A 23,105-nucleotide genomic window follows, 5' to 3' on the forward strand; every position below is an offset into this window, starting at 1 on the left:
AATATTTTTATATAAAATACATATACACATATATATTATATAATTACATATTGTATATGTGTATTATATAATATATAATCTCATATATAATATATGTATATGTTCAGCCACCAAAAGAAGGAAATCTTGCCATTTGCCACAAAATAAATGAAATTTGAAGGCATTATACTAAGTGAAATAAGTCTGGCAGAAATACAAATACAAATACTATACTGTATGATCTCACTTATATCAGGAATCTAAAAGGCTGAATTCATAGAAACAGAGAGTAAAATAGTGGTTGTCAGGGGCTGCAGGGTGAGAGAACTGGGGAGATGTTGGTTAAATAATCAAAATTCCAGCTATAAGATGAGTACATTTTGGGGATCTAGTATACAGCACAGTGTCTATAATTAATTGTGCTGTATCATATACTTGAAAGTTGCTAAGAGTAAATCTCAAATGTTCTCACTAAACATAAAAAATTATGTGAGGTGATGAATATTTTAGCTAACCCAATTGTAGTAATCATTTCATAATATATGTGTGTCAACTCTTCACATCACCCTCTTTAAACTGACACAATGTTACATGTCAATCATATCTCAGTAAAGCTGAAAAAAATAAAAACTGTAGTTGGTAGGAATGTAAAATAGTATAGCTGCTAGGCAAGACAATCTCGTGATTCCTCCAAAAATTTAATACAGAATTACCATGTCATCCAGCAATTCCACTTGTGGATATATACCCCAAAGAAGTGAAAACAGGGGCTCAAAAAGATATTTGTACACCCGTGTTCATAGCAGCATTTTTCACAGTAGCCAAAAGGTGGAAGCAACCCAAAGTGTCCATCGACAGATGAATAAACAAAATGTGGCACATGCATACAATGGAATATTTTTCAACCATTAAAAGGAAGAAAATTTTGACATGGAGGAATCTTGAAGACTTTGTGCTAAGACAAATATTGTATGATTCTATCTACATGATAAAGGTCGGACAATTAAGTTCATGAACTCATCCTAGAAAAAGTGCTCCATCCCTCATTGCTGAATATCACTATGGTCACCTTTGAAGCACTCCCCTTGGGAAGCTATGCACCGATGCCAGTGCCTAGTCCACCCTTCTAAGCAATTTTGGAACTCTTTTTCTGGAATGGCCATCAGAGCTGTCATCATATCACCGTTAATGTCCTGAATGTCATCAAAATGTCTTCCTTTCAATATTTCCTTTATCTTCGGGTAAAGAAAGAAGTCATTGGGGGCCAGGTCAGGTGAGTAGGGAGGGTGTTCCAATGCAGTGATTTGTTTACTGGCTAAAAACTCCCTCACAGACAGTGCTGTGTGAGCTGGTGCATTGTCGTGATGCAAGAGCCATGAATTGTTGGCAAAAAGTTCAGGTCATCTAACTTTTTCACACTGCCTTTTCAGCACTTCCAAATAGTAAACTTGGTTAACTGTTTGTCCAGATGGTACAAATGCATAATGAATAATCCCTCTGATATCAAAAAAAGGATTGTTGTAAACAAGTTCGCAAACTTAATTGGCAGACCTCATGTAATGAAAACAGTCAAAATTATAGAGATGGAATAATAATTGCCAGGAGCTAGGGGAAGGAGGGAAAGAGGAGTCAGTGTTTCAGTTAGGGAAGATAAAACAGTTCTGAAGATGGATGATGGTGTGATGGTCATACAACAATGTGAGTGTACTTAATCCCACTGAACTGTACACTTAAAAATGGTAAATTTTATGTGTATTTAACCACAGTAAAAAAAATACAAAATAGAAAATATTGAGATGGAGGAAGCACAGTAGTATTCTTACTACTGTGCTCGGTGTTTTAATGACAACTACTCTCTGCACCACTTTGATTTTAAATATGAAAATTGAGACTGAGGGCTCACGTCCTCACAGCCATAAAAGTGGCTCAAGAAGGATTTGAACTGAACTTTTTTTTTGGTCTCCAAACTTTTGAGTTTTCCTCTATATCATTTGAGGGAAACTAACATTACTTCATGACAAAGGGCTGGACTTGATTATTAATTCAAGTTGAAAATGTGTTTTTGCCTGGAAATCATTAGGAAGAGGATAGGTAACCAGGGGCGGCCAAAGTGAGACATATCCTTGGCCTGCGGAGGAAGAGATTTCACAATAGCAGGCTTTTCCCTCTCTAGCTGCACTAGGTGTGGCACTGTGAGCGAGACAGAATGGGGACAGACCTTGGTGTTCACACCCCAGGTCCTTCTGCTTTGCGGTACCTCAGCTCTGCCTTTGGGGCTCCAAATTCCCTTCTCAGAACTGCTCCTCCCATTGGCCATGAATTCCCTTCTCCTGTCGCTACTCAACCTACAAATCCACACACTACACTGTGTTAGGACTAGTTATTTACTTCTTCTTCACTAAAATATAAACTCTGTATCACCAATATTTAGGATAAATGAGTCTACAGTCGAGACTCAATGAAGGTTGAAGGAAGAAAAATATTCATTCATCAATATTTATTTTTATCAACAGTTCATGATTTATAAAGCTTTGGCTGCTTTATGTAAAATGTATGATGTCACAACAGCAATAAATATTGTCATTTATCGAACATTTTGTAGTCAACAGAGCAATGTCAAGTCCATATCATTTTCCCAAAGACCTTTTAGTGTACTAGATAGGACAGGGAGCCAGTGTCCACAGAAGTCAGGTAACTTGTTTATGGACACAGTCTAGTGTCAGACCAGAGATTTCAACCCAGGTCTTCATTTTCATGGATTCGTCTTATACAGCTGTCTATTTAATGCCCTCCAAAACTACCATAATGATATGGGCATTGTGTCTACATTTGCCAAAAATTCTACAAAAAGAGTAAACACCATACCTTGCTCTGAGATGGTGGGTTGCTCCAGCATTCTAAATCCACAAGAGACCGAGGATCTTTCATGAGAGCTCAGCGTGAAACTTGCTTTGGTACCAGACAGAAAAACAAATCCAAGTTCTCAGGGGTTTCCAAATACTTGTACTAAAAATAATTTTCTCCTTTAGTCCCAAGAGCCAGAGGCCCTGGAAGTCATTCATCGGGTGAGATGCAATCAGGGGACGTTAAAATTACGATTTTGTTTGGGATAAACCCTAAGCGCCTGCCTTTGTCGACTGTTAAGTTTAGAGGCTCCTCCATCTCTGTGTGTTGTGACCTCTTTTCCAGATTGTTTACTTATTTTTTTTCTCCTCTTTATTTTTCACTGAGTGGATGTTTCAGGAGAAAAATTACTCACTGACTGGAAATGAGTTATTAAGAGAAAACAGTCATTCCTTACTTGAGAATTTTCATGGTAGAGTCTTCAGGTTCTGGACAATGGGTGGTGTCTCATGGAAAAACAAGGAGGGGTGTCCCTGTTCTGATCAATATGGCAGGAAAAGGGCCTCTCACTCTATGTACTGCAAAATGAAAGAAGGTTATGAGTACTATACTGATGTTTTCTTTGTTCTCTGCTGAATGGACAAATGATTGGGTATTCTTAGAAGACTAATATGTCTTTGTTGCTATAGAGAACTGATCATAATAACTCAAAAGGCAGAATAGTTCTCCAAAGCCTAGGACAACTCATCTTCAATGCAATCAATTTCTTTGTTTCCTTTTGATACCTACTTCTTATATCTCCTTAGCAACAGCCATATACAATTCATGATGTCATTTGTGGAAATTAAGTGAGTGAAATATTTTTTTTCTTGTTTTCCCCACTATTCTTCCCAAGCAATTGAGATGCTAATTGGAAGACACATTTCCAAAATGCAGGAAGTGGATGCTGACCACAAATTTGCCAAGAGGATTGGTGGGCCACCCATTCTGCTAAGCTTCATTTTGCCTTAGCTATCCACCCACCCATCTAGAGAGAATGATCTTTTGAATTTGTTGGCTGGCCAAGATCTGAGTGCCATCAGAGGGTGGTAAAAACAATGCCTTGAACACAGAAGTGAGGCACAGTTTTTTGCTAAATTAGAGTAGGATATTTTTATTAAATAAATTTGTATTTGACATTGTACAAATTTAAGATGTATGGTGTGTCACTTTGATACATTTATATATTATAATATGATTGCCATTATAGCTATATTACTTATAGTACAATAATATTGTCTATATTCATTATAGTGTGCATTAGATATCTATGGCTTATTTACCACTCCTTACAAGTTTGTACCCTAAACACCACCACTCTCATTCTCCCCTCGTCGTTCCCTGGTAATTATGTCACCTCCTCTGGCTTGCAAGTCCCTGCTCGCCATGGCCGTTTCGTGCCCTTTTCTTCACCTGTTTACACTTGTCCTTATGCATTGCTTTTGCCAGAAAGTCTCCCTGTTACTCCCAACCATGTACCGCCTTGCCTTCGCTTTGCCCTCCTGGCACATTGTTTGCACTTTCTCATGCACTTTAGCTCACTGATTCTCAGCTAGATCTATTGAATCAGCACCCGAGTGGGCCAGGTCTAAGCGTTTATAGTTTCCAAAAGCTCTATGGGGAATTCGGATGGGGGTCTTTGCCTTACCTACTCTGGCTCAAGTCATACCTCTTATGGTAAACCGTCTACACCAGGGAGTTTCAGTGACACAAATCGTTTTCTCCCTCTTTCATCCTGTTCTTTTATTCATTGCCTGATTGCATACTTACTGAGCTGCTGCTATATGCCAGATTCTGAATGCTTGGTCTTCATATTCAATGGAGAGCAAAACACGGAGCCCTTGGAGAGGAAAAGTCTAGTGGAGAAGATGACTTTCATCAAATCCTCACAAAACTCTGTTTAACAGGAAGTTAACTGAGACTTCCCACCATCTTGGAGTTTAAGTTGAGGACCCAAAGCAGAGAATAGTGGGCAATCAGTGCCCATTCATTTAAGACTTGCCAAAAATCAGCTGCATCTAACACTGACCACCATCCACTGTCAATCCACATTAAGAGAGACTAGAAGTTCATAAAGATTAATGGTTAAGAGACCCATCAAGGTAGAAGGCTATTAGCTGTGATGGAGTGCTGAGTATCTCTCCCCTGTTTCCCTATGAGGGACAGAAGAGGGGAATGACACCCACCCCTTAGCCAAGTGCCCAAGACCCCAAGAGTTCTCTGATAGTATTAGAGGTGCCCGCAAGAAACAAACAGTGTTGTTCTCTGGTGGGGTATAAACTGAGCTATGAAACTGAAAGCCTTGCAACTGTCATAAAGTTTTGATTTAGTTTTATCTTTTTTAACATCTGAAAATGAGTCACAATTGATTAATGAGATTGTTCACGTACCTGAAAGTGACCAGAGAGATAAGGAGATGGTACGTATGAAAGGACAGGGAAGAAAGATCCAACAGAATTTGACTAGAAAACATGATAGGAGAAAAATTATATTGTTTCTTATTTACATCATCTTCAGGACGGATAAGACCATTTGATAAATTCAGTACACTGTGGAGAGTGTTCTGAAGGAAAAGTAAAGATGTTGTGAGAGCATTTAGCAGGACGAGCTAGTCATGACTTGCCTACAGAAATGACATCTGCCCTGAAATAAGAAACAGCAGTAGGCAGTAACCAGGAAGAGGGGTGGGAAAACACCTGCAGGCTGACGGAATGCCATGTGCAAAGGCCCTGAGGTAGAAAAGGGTGATTTTGAAAGGCCATTGAAAGGAGTAAAAGAGAGCATGTGCCTGGAGGGAGAATGTGCTGGCCCTGGGGGGTTCTGTTCTGGATCCAGAGGGTGGCAGGAGCCCCCAAAGGGCCGTGAGCAGGCTTTTATGGACCAGGCTGTCAACTCTCCCTGAAGCCCAGAGCAGTTACAATAAGTAGAAATTATGTCTATTGACAGTTTCTTGGCTTTTCAACGTAGTTCATCAAGCTATGAAGACTCAGTTTGGTTTCTGAACGGAATCTGCTTTCGTTGTAGGGGAAGATGAGAATCCTTGTGCGAAAAGAAGTTAGCATATTTAAAAAAAGGCAATTCACCCATTCATTGAATGAACAAATGTCATTGGTCCCTACCATGTTCCAGGCGCTACCCCAGGCTCTGAAGTTAAGGAATTTAAAGAGGAAGACAGAAACACTTGCCACTGAGCTCACCTTCCGGGGGGAATTTCATGTCAGTAAGGATAAAGAAGCCTCAGGGATCATCAGCCTGATTGCCCCACTTTACAGATGAGAAAACACATTCAGTGAGAAGTGACTTGCCTAAAGTTGACTTTTATATACAACACCATATTTGATCTCGGGATCCCTGTATCATTTCCAAGATTCCCTCGTCTGCAGAGCAGAGCCTCTCACCAAGACCTGATTCATGGAGAAGACCCTGCAGTATTTTTTAGAGAAATAAATATCTATTACTGTGGACAAGTGAAAATGAACAATGTAGTGTTATCCCACATCATAATACTTGACGTTTGCCTTTATGCCCCAGACATCACTTCTCATATTTTAATCATAAGAAAAAAATTTAAAAATTATGGAAAATTTCAAACATATTAGAGATGAAACAAGTTCTGATGCACCCACCACCTAGCTTAACAGGTACTCAAGGGGACTATTGTTCCATGGATACCCCGATTCACTTGTCTTCTCTTTTCCCCCACCCCTGCATTCTGTATGTTTTGAAGCAAATTCCACACATCACATCATTTATTCCATAACTATTCTGGGAAAACCTATGAATTTTTATCATCTTGGATCATAACAGAGTGACACCATGCATCTTCATTGGCCCTTGAGGCCTTTGAACTGAAAATGAGCATACTTTAGATCAGTACAAAATGTCTTACATGCACTTTAACGCAAACTGCTACATTAGGCACTAAAACCTCCAAAATGTAATTTTATATGGCCTCCGCGTTTTTCAGTGACGTTTTTAGAGGGCAGGGGGAGCTCTCTAATGATTTGGTACAGAAATTCCAGGACTTAGGTTCATTAAAGCCTGTCTGTAGGCCTGTGTGGTGGGAAAGCAGACGGTGCAGAGCTGGTCTGCAATTTGCCACACGTAGAGGACGGGTGGTGCTGGTGCGAGGTGTTCCAGTCTTTGGCTTTTACTAACAAAACCTGTCAGACTGTCCTAAGATTCTTTAGGAAACACTAAAGAACCCGAGCTGTCTTTAAAATGTTAGGTAACCCTAGATAGAGTTTTGGAATGGGAAAGCTAACAGTGACACTTTCCTGAGAAATGTCTGGCGTATCAGAGATGCCATATCTTTGGGGTGTGTGTGTGTGTGTGTGTGTGTGTGCGTGTTCTTTTTTTAAAAAAATTGAGATAGAATTCATATATAACTTATTAGTTGCAGGTGTACAACCTATCGTGTCAATATACAGTATGTACTGCGAAATGATCACCACAATATTTAATTTATGTCCAGCACCACAGATGGTTACCAATTGTTGTTTTCTTGTGATGAAGACTTTTAAGATTTACTCTCATAGCAACTTTCAAAAATACAATACAGCATTGTTAGCTGTCATCACTGTGCTGTACGTTGCATCCCAAGTACTTAGTTATTTTCTAACTGTAAGTTTGTTCCTTTTGACTCCCTTCGCCCATTTCATCCCACTCCCCAACCCTGCCTCTGGTACCCACCAGTCTGATCTCTGTATCTATGAGTTCCGTTTTTGACATATTTTTTTAAAGATTCCTCATATAAGTGAGATCACCTGGTACTTGCCTTTGACATTTCACTTAGCATAATGTCCTCAAGAGCCATCCATGTTGTCACAAATGGCAACATTTTATTCTTTTTATGGCTGAGTAATATTCATATATACAGTATACATGTATATATATTATATAATCTTATGTTTTCTTTATCCATACATCCCTTGATGGACACTTTAAGTTATTTCTGAAATGCCGTATCTTTGAGAGATTAAAATAAAATAAAATTACCATTTATCAAGAGTTTATTATGTCAAGACACTGTCCTCAGTGCTTTATATGCGTTTCTTGTCTGTTCTTTACCATGAGCCCAGACTTCTCCCTGATAAGTGAGGGGACAGATTGACATCACTGGGAAGAGCAGAGCTAGAGTCCAAAACACTCCTCTTTACAAGTGTCCATGTTGTCACGTTAGGGTTGCCTGGAATCCAAAGATTATTTCCAAGTTTGGCTTACGAGTCTCTCTTCATGACATTCAATAGCAAGGAGAATGGAAAACTGAAAATGTGCAATTTGGAAGTTTAGCGTTGAATAGACAAGGAATAGCATTAGAGGAGAGTGCTTTGTCTCTGCTCCTTTGGTCTGCAGGAGAAACACACCAATTCTGTTTATTTCACCCCAGGGAAGGTGGGATGGATGAATTTGAGACATTTAGGAAGAAAACTAGATGTATTCAGCTCGGTTGACTGGGGATAAAATCTGCCCAATTTCACAGAACCTGGATTAGGAAGACCCTTTACCATCACACCTAAGAACCATTCTTATTTTGTTAAAGCTATAATTTATATAGAGTAATATTCATCTTTGTATGAGTACAATTTGATGAATTTTGACCAATGTATACAGTCGTGCAACCATCACAGACTAGAGACCTAGGCCTTTTCCATTCCCTCCAAAATGTTTCCTGCTGCCCTTGGTAGTCAGAACGTGCTCCCACCCCTGCCACTGTCAACCACTCATCTCATTTCTGTCCCAATAATTTTGCCTATTCCAGAATGTCATATGGATGGAATTGTACAGTATGTGAGTTTAGAGTCTGTCTTCTTCCACTGAGCATAATTCTTTTGAGAATAATTCATGTGTCTTCCATTTTGTGGGTGCACTCTAATTCGTTTATACATGTACCAGCTGTGGGTATTAAGTTGGTTTCTCATGATTGGCTATTCTGAATTAAAGTTGCAATAAATATTCGTGCACAGGTCTTTGTGTAGACATATGTTTCTAGTTCTTGTAGGTAAATACCTAGGAAAGGGACTGCTAGGTAATGTGTTAAGAGTGCGTTTAACTTCATAGGAAACTGCCAAACTGTTTTCCAAAGAGGCTGTGCCATTTTGTATTTTCAGCAGCAATGTATGCTCCATATTCTTGCTGGCACATTGTATTATTGGTTTTGCTTTCAAATTTTAGCCATTTTAATTGGTGTGTGTTGGTATTACATTGTGGTTTCAATTTCCTTTTTCCTAATGATGTTCAGCCTCTCTTCATGTGCTTATTTGCCGTCCATATATCTTCTCTGGGGAAGAATTAGAGCAAATCTTCTCATTTGGGGTCGTTTACTTGCTTGTTGTTGGTTGTAAGAATTCTTTATATATTCTACATACATATGATATGTATATTTTACAAATATTTTCTCCAGTCTATGAGTTGACTATTTTTTTTTATTAATGGTCTTTTGAAGAGAAGTATTTAATTTTAAGTTTAATTTATCAACTTTTTTCTTTTTATAGTTAGTATTTTTGTGTTTTATCTAATAAATCTTTGCCAAACCCAAGGTCACAGATATTTTCTCCTAGAAGTTTTATAGCTTTAGGCATTACAGTAAAGTCTATGACTCTTTTCAATTTTTGTATATGGGGTGAGGTAAGAAGTGGAATTTGTTTTTCTTTGCATATGGCCATTGAAGAAGTGTGGTTTCTGTTGGTGGAGGGAGAAGCAACTGTAAGTCAGAGTCAGAGACATCATTCATTTCTTTATTTTTTAAATAGAGTTTAGAGTTCTTTCTTGCTGGGGCTGGGAAATGCATGTCTTTGGTGACGCTCTTACTGGGTTCTTGATCTGTGTTCTCAGAATAATCTTATCTATATGGGTAGAGAATCTCTCCTTGAGGAAATAACTTCTGAGCAATTTTTTAAGACTTGAAGTACTATCTTGGAAAACAGGTGTGAGAGTGGGGTAGAATAGGCTTTCCAGGGGCAGAGATAATGGCTTGAGTAAAAGCCTGGCATTAAGACAGATCAGGATAGCTTGGAGAAAGTGAGAGAAAGCTGGTGAAGAGGCTGGAGTGGAAGAATGTGGGAGGAATAGTAAGAGATGAGGAAGAAGGCTGAGGCAGAAGCTGACTATAGCGAAGGTGAAAGTCTGTTGTGAATCTTGGACTTTATCTGAAAGGCAGTAAGAAGCAAGTGAAGGGGAAGTGTGGGAGTGACAAGAGCATGGGTACGTTCTAAAAAGTTCTCGTAGACTGACACGTTGAGAAGGACTGGAGGAAGGTGAGAATGAAGGGCTAAGGTAGATGGCACCCTTGAGCAAGGAGAGGTAAGAAAAACACCCAGCCACTAACAAGGATTCTAATAGAAATGAGTAACAGATTTTGTTTGGTTTTTATTTGGCTCTGTGTGTGTTCATTCTAGTGTGTGATTTCTTTCTAATATTTTTTTCTATTTATAATTTGCATTTTTTTTCATCAAAATATATCTGTTCTTGTTTACCTCGAAATTTATTTTCTATGCTCTATATGCGGAATATATGCATAAGTGTCACATAGAATTATTCATACTTTAGCTTAAATATGTGACCATTAAAGAAAATTTGTAGAGGATAAAAAGATAGAAAAGTAAAACTAAAACATTTTTTTTAGTTCTCTCAGATAACCACCGTTACCAGTTTATTTTATTTTTTTCTGTTATTATTTTTTCTGTTATTATTTTTCTGTTATTATTTTTCTGTTATTATTTTTTTGTTATTATTTTTTCTGTTATTATTTTCTGTGTGTATGTATGTACATAGATATTTTGTTCAAAGATTTGTAATATTTCCCATGTACTGTTGCTGCTTGCTTTTTCTTTCTTTTTTTTTAAAATTGAAATATATTTGACATATAACTGTATAATTTAAGGGGTATACCCTGTTGATTTGCTACATTTATGTGTTATAATATATTGCATTGCAGTGATAACACCTCTCTCATGTCACATAATTATCATTTCTTTTCGTAGTGGGACTAATTAAGATCCAGTCTCTTGGCAAGCTTGATGTTTATAATAGCGCTGATGTCCATCTTCAGTGGACTGTGCATTAGATTTCCTCGACTTACTTCTCTACTAGTTGCAAGTTCGTATCCTTAAACATCTCTCCTTTTCCCCTACCCCCTGACCCTGGTAACCACCATTCTACTCTCTGTTTTTATTTGTTTGGCTTTTTTAGATTCCACATATAAGTGAGATCATCCAGGGTTTGTCTTTCTCTGACTTATGTCACTTAGCATAATGTCCTCAAGGTAATTTCATGCCGTCACAAATGGCAAGATGTCCTTCTGTCTCATGGCTGTATACTATTCCATTATCCACACCTTCTTTGTCCATTCAACTGTTGATGGGCACTTAGGTTGTTTCCATATCTTGGTTATTGTACATAATGCTGCAATTGGTGAAGGGCTTAACAAATATAAGTGGGCAGTTACGAAATAGTCATGAGATGCAAAGTATAGCATAGGGAATATAGTTAATAATAAGGTAATACCTATGTATGGTGTCAGATGGGTACTAGATTTATCAGGGTGATTACTTCATAAGTTATTTAAATATCTAATCACTATGTTATGTATAACTATGTATAACTGAAACTAATATAATATTGTATGTCAACTGCAATTGAAAAAAAATAATGCTGCAATAAACATGAGGGTGCAGATAGCTTTTGAATATCCCATTTTCATTTCCTTTGGATATATACTGAAGTAGGATTGTTGTTGGATCATCTGCTTGCTTTTTCTTTAACTTAATATTATATCATCATCATTTTTCCCCTGTTAGTTTTGGAATCATTAATGGCCAAACAATATCCATCAAGTAGTTGTACAATAATTTATTTAATCTCCTCCCCCCCATTACTGGGCAATTAAGCTGGTTTCAGTTTTCCTATTATAAATGAGATTACATTGAAAATTTTTGTGCATAAGCCTTTATCCCTATTAAGGATTATGTGCTTCAGATAAATTCCCAGAAATGGAATTACTGGGTCAAGAGATTTGGATGTTTTATGTCTCTCTTGGTACGTGCTGCCAAACTGCTTTCCAAAAGGCTGCATTTACACTGCCCCATCCCTGAATAAAAACAAAATTCGGGAGAATGTCTGCTCCTCACCAGTCAGGTACCATTAGTCCCTGGAACACAGGCAGAGCCACAGATGCCCAATTTGGAAGTGACTTTAGAAGTCAGCAAAGCTGATGCCTGACCACAGAGGTGTGGGTTGTGGAGAGAACATCAAAGCTTGTTCCACAGTGGTTTTGACAATTGTACCATCTCTGGGTCAGGTACCTCCAAATTTCCCACATACCCTCAGCCAGGGGTTAAGAGTTACTCATTAGTAATTCCACAGAACTAGTACCGTGCTGGGCATAGTAGGTGCCCAAGCTACCTGGCAGATTGAATACAGGTGATGAGATACACTGCCTGAGTTGAAAGGATCTCATTTTCTCCCTGGAACAGTTGTGTGCCTGGGTAGATAGCTCGGACAGGATACCAGAGACAGCTTTGTGTTGGGATAGAGAATGCGGCCCTTGGAGTGGCTGGAGCTCCAGGGCACCAGAGGCTCTCAGTCCCCAGGGCTCTGCTTCTATGGGGTCTTTGAACTGTGGGCACTCTTAGAAAGATTTTGAGAAGCCCTTGCTCAAAGAGCAAAGTCACGTGACTAGGGAGGCGGTAGAACCCATTTCCATCTCTTCTGCACCCAAGGTGTAGCCCTCCTGGCTCTCCCCTCAAGGCTCTGCACTGACCCAGACCTATGGGCGACCTTTGCCCTGATCATTAGCTATCCTCCGGCTTTCCTTTGCCCCTTGGGCTATCTAGAACCTACTTCTTTTCCAGGTTCAGTTGAAAGCTGGCTCTGCTAACTCCAGAAAGTTTATTCATTCCACACAGATTTAGCCAGCCTCCCACTGGACCAGCTGCTGACCATCAGCCGAGGTCCTCAGTTAGACAAGACCATTGTAGTTTTTATACACACTTTGTTTTCTAGTAGCTCTGTGACTTTGCGTGTTGCTGCTCTCTTTCAACCTGCATGATCTTTCTCTTTCTTCACCTGGTTTGACCCCACAGTCATTCAAAAACCCATTCGTCTTCGACTCTGTGCCCAGGCATTGGTTGACACTGTTGAGCAGCCTGGACGAGACTTCTGAGTTTGCAGTGGGTCATGGAGTTAGACAGTAGTCGGGACTGTCACTATTATTATTCTCATTTTATACATGGAAAAACTGAAGCACAAAGAGTACCTTGCCTGAGACCACACAGTTTTCAACTCTTAACCACTATATTCTACGATGTCTTTTTAGTAAGTAATTTTATACACATGAAAGACGGCAAGTGCGGCAAATAAACAGAAGAGACTAAAAAGGGGGACGTAGGTTAATCTGAGGGATCAAGGAAGGCCCCTCCAGGGAAGGGACATTTAAAGGATTCCTGAGGATGACTTAGCCAGGTAAAGACAGAAGAGACGCTCTCCAGGAAGGGAAAACAGCATGTGTGAAGGTGCTGGGGCAGGAGAGGGCTTTGGGAATTCTAGAAAATGAAAGAACAGTGGGTTGGTGTTTATAGCACAAGGGGACCTACAATAGAAGAAGTCAGAGAAATAGGTGAGGTCAAATCATTGCAGGGCTTTGAAGAGTTTATATTTTATCTTAAGAGCAATGGGAGCCCCCAAACAAAGGTAACGGTCCTCTTTGTCGTGCTTAAAGTAGTACTCCAGCTGCTGTGTGGAGAATGGGTTACAGAGGGCTGGGGACAGGAGACGGGTGACCCGATGGGAGGTTGATGCCGCCAAGCAGGCGAGACACGATCATGACTGGTTACGGTCGTGGCAGGGGACAAAAAGAGAAATGGAGACATCTTGAACATTTTTGCTTAAGTCCTGATGGGATGCCGCTTCTGCACTGGTCAACACCAGCTAGCTCTGAAGCGCCTCCTTTCTGTCCCTCTGGTACCTCACCCTGTTATCACGTGGGGGACAATCTCCACTTTATCTTGTCTGCTTCCTCTCCGACTGTGAGCTGTCCATTGGTTATCGTTTGGCTCACTGCTGTACCTCTGCCACTAGAACACTGTCTGCCTCTGGTAGGAGCTTGAAAAATGGTTTTAAATTTTGTTGAATTGGTCACTTACTGTGTGCCAGTCACTGCACAAAGTTTTATGTGCATTGGTTTGTGTTCTACGCTCAGCAACCCCATATGAGGTGGTTACTCTTTCATCCCATTATAGACAAGGAAACAAAGACATAGAAGGCCAGTTGCCTTTAGCACACTCATGTAACTGCGAAATGTTAGAGCTGTAACTCGAATCCAGGCCTGTTGGTGACAAAGACCGTGTGTGAGAACACCCAGCTACAACCTGCCTACACCTCTCACCAGGCTTGCACATTAGGCGAGTGGGGTCTTTGATCAGATCATCACTGAATTAAAAATTGAGGCACGATGCAGAAGGCAGCAAGTCAGTGTGCATGGAACTCAACTGAACAGAATCAGGCAGTATAGACATACAGTGGAATATTAGACAGCCACGAAAAGGAACAGGGTATTGACACAACATGGATGAACCTCAAAAATAATATTCTACGTGAAGGAAGCTGGACACAGAAGCCTACATATTGTGAGTCCAGTTCTATGAAATCTCCAGAACAGGTGAATTCATAGAGACAGGAAGCAGATCGGTGGTTGTCAAAGCTTGGAGGTAGGAATGAGGCATGGGAGTGACTGCTTAGTGGGTCAGGGATTTTCTTTTAGGGTGAAGAAAATGTTTTGGAAATTGATGGAGGTGGTGGCTATTCAACTTTGTTAATGTACTAAGTGCCATTGAATTGTTTACTTTAAGATGGTGAATTTTATGTCATGTAAGTTTCACTTCAATAAAAAATAATGCATGGAAATGAAATGCACTAGCTTCAGACTAGTGGTTAATTGAGGAGCAAGGAACAGATCAAAATGGAGCTTTAGCTAAATGTATAATTTTTTATTTCTTTATAAAAGATCTGAAGCGAAAAACAAACAAACAAACAAACAGCAAACAAACCTACCATTACGTAAGTTATTGCTGGAAGCTTTTTCATATAGAGAAATGGAGCTAAGACAGAACAGAACACAACAGCTGAGTGTGAAGCCCGCATTGGTCAGATTTCAGCCTCTTTTTTTTCTCCACTCAAGCCTCTGACTTTAAAAGGAGGGATTTCAAAGTCATGAGACCAGATGCGTTGTGTTATGGCCACCATTCCTATCTTGTAATGAATGCCATGTCCATGTGAGACCTAACAAACTGCAGAAATCAGCTCTCCATGATTAGTCTCTGTTCCCTCCGATGGAAAACTGTCATGGAAAGAGCTGGTACGTTGACTGAGTAGTTGCCCAGGCCTACAGGAAAGTGGAGCTCAGGCACCAACGCCTTCTGGACCCTCTCTCAGCCCCACTACTGTGCACATGTCAACATGGATAACTTTCAGAATCACCTCTGGGGTGGGTGTTCCATAGCTGAGAAAATGGAGTCTCAGGTGAGGAACCTGCCGAATGTCACTCAGGGACCAACACAGAGCTAGGATTCCAACCTTGTGTGCCTGGTGCCAGTGCCTGTGGTCAGAGCCTGCAGCCTGAGAATAGACGCTGGCACACAAAACGTGCTGGAGACGCACTTGTCCAGTGAATAAATGAATGGTAGCAGAATGAAATTAGTGTTTTAATGGCTTAGTAGTGGGGTAACGATGCACAGAATTCAAACCAGCTAGAGGGCAGGCGTGTTTATAGGTTGTGCAAATATAAAATGGTTTAATCTTTCAAGGATGCAAAATTTATATTGACAAGTATATATGAACAGTCTGAAAATTGTGCAACGCTTTGTCTTAACGCTTCCACTCTTGGGATTTAATTTAAAGAAAAAAAATGTAGGCAAAGTTATACGTACCATGGTGATGATCACGGCATAATATACCTTTTTTTGGGCCATTATAAGTTATTTGTTCTACAGTTATAGATTGGTTAATTCAATGGCACGTCAATAAAAGGACTCTTTTTCAACCATTAAAATCTATGTTCTGTAAGAACATTTAATGACAAAGGCAATTGTGTACATTAGGAAAAAAAGTGGGCTGCCAAATAGTGTCTGTAGTATTGGAACATTCATTTTGGCTTACAAAATAATGTGTGTATCAAAAAGATGAGAAGCCTCAATATCAAAATGTTAATGTGGCTATATTGCCATGTAATGGGTCATTTTTATTTCCTACTTTCGTTTCTATTGTGTATTCCAATTTTCTGCAAGCGTCAATAAGCACATTCCTTTTGGTTTCAAAAAGTTCATAAAGCTGCATAAAAACAGAACAAACTCACTCTACCCATACAATATCCTGTGTAAATGAAAAGAATGTCCTTTTTCTCACAGAGATAAAACATTAATAATACAAAAGATTTGTGAATATTTATCTTGGTGTATTTTCTCTTCCTCCTCCTCCTCTTTTTTTTTTTTTTTTTTTGGTTCTTTAATGTATAATTTTAGCTCCTTCTCTTCCTGGTGCCAGATTTAAACATTTGGTTAGAGTCCCAAATTCTCTTCTTCCCCACTTTCCCATTGAGGAATTTGAAAGCAAACAGTCTTGGATTTCAGACATCTGGCAATGGCCAAGATTTTGGATTTGTTTTGTGAAAAGATGTATTTGTTCAGTTGAGCAAGTGTGAAGCAAATGCTTTCAGCGTGTCTATTAATCTTAGTGGCCTGAGTGATGTAAGTGTGGGCTCACTCATGTTTATGATGTTTGGTTTCATAAAAATATGTTTGGTTTCAAGGCATTGGCCCCCCATTCTCTGTGGATGGGGAACAAATTTGGAGGATGGAAGGCATTTGAATTTTTTCCCCAAACCTAGTTTGTCTTTTAATCAACTGATGATTATGACTAACACATTTTGTGAGTTCATGAAAACATTTATTTTGACAAAAAAAAAAAACAACAAAAAACAAAAAAACCTCACAACAGACCAGCACTAGAACCAGAATGCCTGAGACCATATTTTGCCAGAAGACTTCTGCAGGAGGGTTTTAAGGATAAATTGAGATGCCTGTTGTTGCTTACTGAGAAGAGATGGAGGCATCTCCGTTTAGGCCACAGATTCTAAAAGGGAAAGAAGGAAAATGAAGGAATTTTCTAGTAGAGTCGGGGAACTGGAGCCTGATTTATAATAGTTGGCATGCAGCCGGAATTCTCTTTGGATCACACCAGTTGAAGTTATAATGTGTCTAAGGGCCTAAAATTTTTTTGCACCCCCACGAGCCATGTTAGAACGTTCTTTATCTTCAATCAATTTTCAGAACTAGGAGGTGACATGGGGCAATACTTATGTTAAAATGATTAGTGGAAAATGTCCCAACACACAAATGTGTGCCTAGGATTTTATAAGGAGAAAAATAAAAAGAAAGAAAAACACTCTACATTAAAAAAAAAAGTTTAGAGAGAAATACAATGCATTTTTTAATGGTCATAGATCAATGTGTGTTGCTCTCTCCTTTATTTTCCAAAATTCTTAATGATCCTGCATTATTTTTATAAGACTTATTCATTCATCCAACACACAGGTGCCCATCACTAAGATTAAAGATCAAAGGTGATTAAGCCACTCATCTGCCATCAAGAAGCTTTTAGCACTCAAGGGGAGAGTGAGAAATAGTTAAAGAGTGAATGGTGGCCCTGAGAGAGGTATATTTGAGGTCAAAGTGTGAGTCAAAAAAGCAGTGGTCACTATACTTATGTCAAAATTTAAAAATAATTACGTGCACACAACCATAATGACAAAGTACTGTATGCATTAACGAATGTTGTCTCTTGGAGTCTAGGCTGTTCTGTCTAGTGATGTGTACTTTAGAGCATGGGACCTAAGACTGAGATGACCCATTTGTAGGGGCTGGGAGTGGAGCACACGAGTGAGTGTTAGGGCTTTGCAGCTTGTCAGTTGGAGAAATGTAATCAGTCTCTCTGAATTCTTGTCTCCATTACAGAGGATGTACCTTCACCGATGAATCCCTTGAATTCTATAATATTGATGTACCTCCTCCTGCCGAACGTGTGTTTTACATAATCTTCCTTTTAAGTTGCAAATATAACTGAAGCATATCCCATTGAGCAGGAAGTAGACTGATCAAGAGCTCCACACATTGATTAGAAAAGAGAAGGCAGGCTCTGGATTAGGGCTCCACGGGTTTTTTCACATAGTGCCTTCACTTGGCCCCGGAGTTGTTTATTTCGGCTGTTGAGCAATCTTTTGGGGGTGTTTGTTAATTTTCAGTGTTCCATCCATGTTGTAAGTGGTTGAGTGTGCTCATATTGGTTATCTCTGGTCAAAGGAATGCTATTTATTACAAAAACAATTATTCCACACTTTCTTCCTACTGTGTGCCTGGCCCGTTCTTACAGCTGAAGGGACAGCAGTCAGCAGCAGACAAGATCCTTACCATCGTGGAGGGATAGATAACAAATATGTAGACAAACAAATAAGCAAGGAGATGGGTGGTGAAACGCCGTGGAGCTATGATGGGAAGGTGATGGCAGGTTGCATGCGGAGGGCTGCCTCCTATTACTGTAAACCTCCATTGCTGGTGCTGTTCTTCGGGACCAATTCCGGTGTCCGTTGTCCCGGTGAGGGTGACACCTGGGCTTTGGGGTCACAGCCACTTGAGCTCTAATCACAGGCCTGCTGCCCACCAGTGTTGCCGTATGATGTCAGGAGAGTTACATAACTCATCTGAGCCTCAGTTTTCAAGTCTCTGTTTTGGGGGCAAGCCTGCCCCTTGCCAGATTTGTTGCGATTGTGCAATAAGTTAAGGTGGGTGAAGTATGAATAATATATTAGATGCTCAAAACAGAGAGGTCTTGGTACATGTTTTTTTTAAATGCTATCTCTGGGTCCTCTTGCTGGCTCTTTGGGATTGCTGGCATTCTAAATGGAACAGCTTTCCCCTTCTGTATCATGTGCATAGAAGTATCTATGCAGGTACACTGTATCTTTTGAAGTTGTCTTTTCCCTTCTTTTACTATCTAGGCACGGCCCGCTGAATAATCTCCACTTGAATGTTCTTTCTGTGACCGCATTTTAGACTTCTGACTTCCAGAACTGTGGGATAAGAACTGTGTCGTGTTAAGTCACTAAGTTTGTGGTAATTTGTTACAGCAGCCATAGAAACCAACACAAGTGAACCAGGAGACCCTGCCTGAGCCCTGGGCAACAATGAGAATGTGTGTGGGGGGGTGTCTCTGGAGCTGGCTAACATAACGATTTCTGAAGCTAGCATGCCTGGGTTTGAAGCCCAACTCTACCACCTACTAACTGTTGAACTTTAGAAAATGACAGTCTGTCTGTACCTCAAGGTGTCTGCTATAAAATGGTATGAAAGTTTGCATACGTTTAGGGTATATAAAGAGGGCGCCAAAAAAAATGTGTACTCATTTTAAGAAAGGAAAAAACTGTATTAAAATTACGCTGATGGTAACCACTTTCAGTACATCTTGTAACTGCAGAGGTCGAACGTGACTTGTATTCATCTTTTGTTATCGGTATATATTGAGGATTACAATTCTAATACAGTTTTTGCCTTTCTTAAAATATGTATACATGTTTTTGGCACCCTCTGTATATATGTTATAGATCTATCTCTCTATCTTAGGATATTGGCACGTGGCAAGTGCTCAAGAAATAAATATAAATTGTTATTAATATAAATGAGTTCTGACTGAAATGAATTACTGTCTCTCTGCAATGATGGAAGATGAATGAACTGTTGCCATCAAGGTGCTAGTAGAAATTTGCTAGATAGTTGTTGAACGGTATCGAAGGATTGTTTTACTTAGTATACATATTCTTTTCCATAAGGCATTTCTTTCAGTGGGGGCCAATGGCAGTTTCTTTCTCTTCCTGTTCACATGTGGAAAAAGAGATGCAAATAGGATAACAGGCACTGATGCTTCTCAAAACTCTGTTTTGTCTCTTAGTTATAACTCAAAATTGCTGTTGAAGCTGTAGCAGCCAAATAAAATGGTATCCTTTGAAAGTTTTACAATTCTGTTTGCCTCTGGTAGATCACAAGCTGCCTGGTTTCTGCTTTGCTAAAAGTTATTCCCCTGATAATTCTGAAAACCAGGGGAAAGGCACATTCACGTTGAAAGCATTGTGACTTTTCTAAGTTCATCTATTTAGGGAAATATTGTCCTCTAATGTAATTTTATATTTGAAAACTAGAAGACCTGCCATTTGTGTGAATTTGGCCTAAAGAAATAACTTTTAGTTCAATAAAAATAGCTACATACAAAGATGTTCATTGCAGTATTATTAAGAACAGCAAAAAAAGAAAAAATGGGATAAACTGAAATGTTAGAGAATTGGGGAATTGTTAAATAGACTGTGGGAAAATAGGAAAAATATTTGCAATATACTTTTAAGAGAAAACTTGAGAAACAAAATTGTGTTTAGTGTAAATATAATATTTATGATGATTATAACTCACATGTTAACAGCCCAGCAGAAAACATACCAAAATACTGACATCCACTGTATTAACTTGGTGGAATTACGAATTTTTCCCCTCTCTATTTTCCAAATATTTAGTAATATACTATAGATGTTTATATATCTAATGAAAAAATTAGTTTAAAAAAAACATAAAGCAGTAAGCCAAAGTTTCTAAATAGTGTGGAAGAGGTCCAAGAAAATTATGAATGCACACATTTACAACCAAATAAGAATGCCCAAAAGGTTCTAATTTCCTAGATCAGTACCAAAGACAGAAAAACCAGGATGAGAAATCTTGGCCATTAGCACACAGCAGGGAATGTGTAGACTTTTAGCACATACACTTTCTTGCTTTAAATTAACTGATTTGGTTTGATGAAACAAAGAAAAGTTTTGCTTTCCAAAATAGTTCAGTTCTGATGGTATCAGTAACCTCCATTCCAACGTGTCTGTGTCTGTGTGTATGTATGTGGTGGGGGTGGGGAGGTGGCTATGGAGGGAAAAAAAAAAAGAAGAATATTTATTATTTATTGAGGCCTTGCTATATGCCAAGGTCTGTGCTGACTGTTTTACATTTATCATCTTTATTCATCCTCTCAGGTCTGTTAGGTAAGTCCTATTGCGTGAATCTTACAGACCAGAGATGCTCAGAGAAGTGAACACTAATTGGGGCAGAGGCAGCTTCAGACCCTGGGCTGTCAGACTCCACAGCTCAGTGTCTCCACCTAACAGCTCAGTGTTTCTAGCTCACTAGGCTGCCTCAGCCAATTCTGTAAAATGCTCTATTTTTAAGAGATCCAATAGTGTCTCCCCAGATTTGTATCTCTCTATCATGGCGGTACACGGGGAATTTTTAAGTTCAGTTTAGTTTTACGTAGGCAGCACACAGTGGTGTTTGAAAAATTCATATAACAAAAAGCACGTAGAGTTTTACATCCATCCCGCATCCCCCATGTGTGTTCGTCGAGAAATCCATTGTAAATGGGGATCCATTTTCAAGTTTTAATGACTTAGAATCTCCTCGGTTTGCCCAGGAAACCTGGACCTTTAACAAGCTTCCCAGATTATTTGGAGGCAGGGCCTGGGGCCGAGGACCATTGATCAAGTGAATAGGGATGCTCGACCGAATTTTAAAAATGCAAATTCATGCTGTGTATGTCCACAGTATTTCAGTTGCATGTGGCTTTTCCGGAATATACTCATAGTTGTTTAATGAAATGAGTTCACCTTTCTTGGTTTTGCAAAATCTAACAATTTTGGAGAGTGGTACATTTCAGTTAGAAATGTTTCTGAGCAGATGTGGAATTGCAAATTGATCTGAAAATTCCATGTGTCGTTGGGCGCCAACCGGTGGCCTGGGAGAACACAAGCCTGGGGGAGACTGGGTGTCTTAGCTGTAACAAGACGCCATAGACTGGGTGCTGGAAACGGCACTCATTTGTTCCTCACAGTCTAAGATCAAGGTGCCAGACAGTTCGGATCCTGCTGAGAATGCTCGTCTTGGCTTATAGATGGCCGCCTTCTTGTTACATCCTTCTTGTTCTCTATATCCTTCTTGTTATTTGGTGGAGAGAGAGAGCGCTGGTCTCTGTGGCTCTTTTTATACATAAGCCGCTAACCTCATCATGGGGGCTCCACCCTCGTGGCTTCATTGCACCTCATTACCTCCTAAAGGCCCCACCTTCAAATACCATCACATTGGGGATTAAGGCTTTAACATATGAATTTGGGGGAAACACATTCAGTCCATAACACTGGGCTTCTCTTCGGCTCTGCCAATGTCCAGCTGAGTGCTCATGGGTAAGTTACTTCAATTGTTGGGCTTTAATATCCTCATCTATCAGGTAAACTGATTGGACTAGCTCAAAGCTATCTAAAGTTCCCCAGGAGAACCTGCAGCTCTCTTTGGAGCAGAGATGGTGTGAAGTGTTGGCAATTGAGCAAGCAGGTGTCTACCTCAATAGGCCAGCCCCCTCCTCCTCACCATCATCCCACAACAGCAGCTCCGTCTGTCTGTCTGTCTATCTATCTATCTATCTATCTATCTATCTATCTATCTAGCTAGCTAGCTATCATCTATCTATCTATCTCTATCAACCTACTTCTATCTATCTATCTATCTATCTATCTATCTATCTATCTATCTATCTATCTATATCGATCTATCCATCCATCCATCTCTCTATCTCTATCTATCTATCATCATCTTAGTATTTAACCCCAGACTGTTCAAATCTCACCAACTTCCCCACTAACGCCCTTTGCCATTTCCAGAATACCACATTGCATTTAGTGTCTTATTTGATTTTGCCGCTGATTAAAATTTTGTTCAAACCAGTGGTTCCAGAATAACACCAAAAATAAATGTTTGATATCCCCTGCATTAACTACTTGCCAGGTGTCTTCTACTTGTTTGGCCTTGAGGCTGACCTTATGTATGAGGATAAACTGTGATGTAGGGCAACAAGCAAGGTCTTTAGATTTAGACAGGGTTGGTCTAACTTTTATTAGACAAATCACGGAGGCTCCCTGGGCTTCAGGATTCTCATCTGTCAAATGGGAGATTAATACCTAATTTGCACATTCTGAAAACATAGTGTGTTTGGCAGAAGAAGAGTTTTGCATTTGGCTCTGGTGGCTATTTTCCAGGTCCCTATGGCACTACTGAACCTGAAACGAAGGACCACCCCATGGCTCTACCTTTAGTGTTGTCCTTGTGATACGCTTGTCCCAT

At 39.6% G+C, this 23,105-nt stretch overlaps 1 protein-coding gene across 4 annotated transcripts in view; it reads right to left on the reverse strand.

The window, feature by feature from the left end:
* The window catches only part of C1QTNF7 (C1q and TNF related 7), a 95,097-nt gene that overhangs the window by 15,039 nt on the left and 56,953 nt on the right, over positions 1 to 23,105 (reverse strand). Inside the window, exon 1 of one of the 4 annotated variants that reach the window (XM_081049555.1) lies at positions 2,845 to 3,306. The exons of the other annotated variants lie outside the window; for them this stretch is intronic. Coding sequence (XP_080905681.1) covers positions 2,845 to 2,875 — 31 coding nt within the window. The 5' untranslated portion in view covers positions 2,876 to 3,306. Of the gene's footprint in view, positions 1 to 2,844; positions 3,307 to 23,105 lie in introns of those variants that run through there. 4 annotated transcript variants of the gene reach the window in all.

This window comes from Rhinolophus hipposideros (genome assembly GCF_964194185.1).
Source record: "Rhinolophus hipposideros genome assembly, chromosome: 1".
Lineage (NCBI taxonomy): Eukaryota > Metazoa > Chordata > Mammalia > Chiroptera > Rhinolophidae > Rhinolophus > Rhinolophus hipposideros.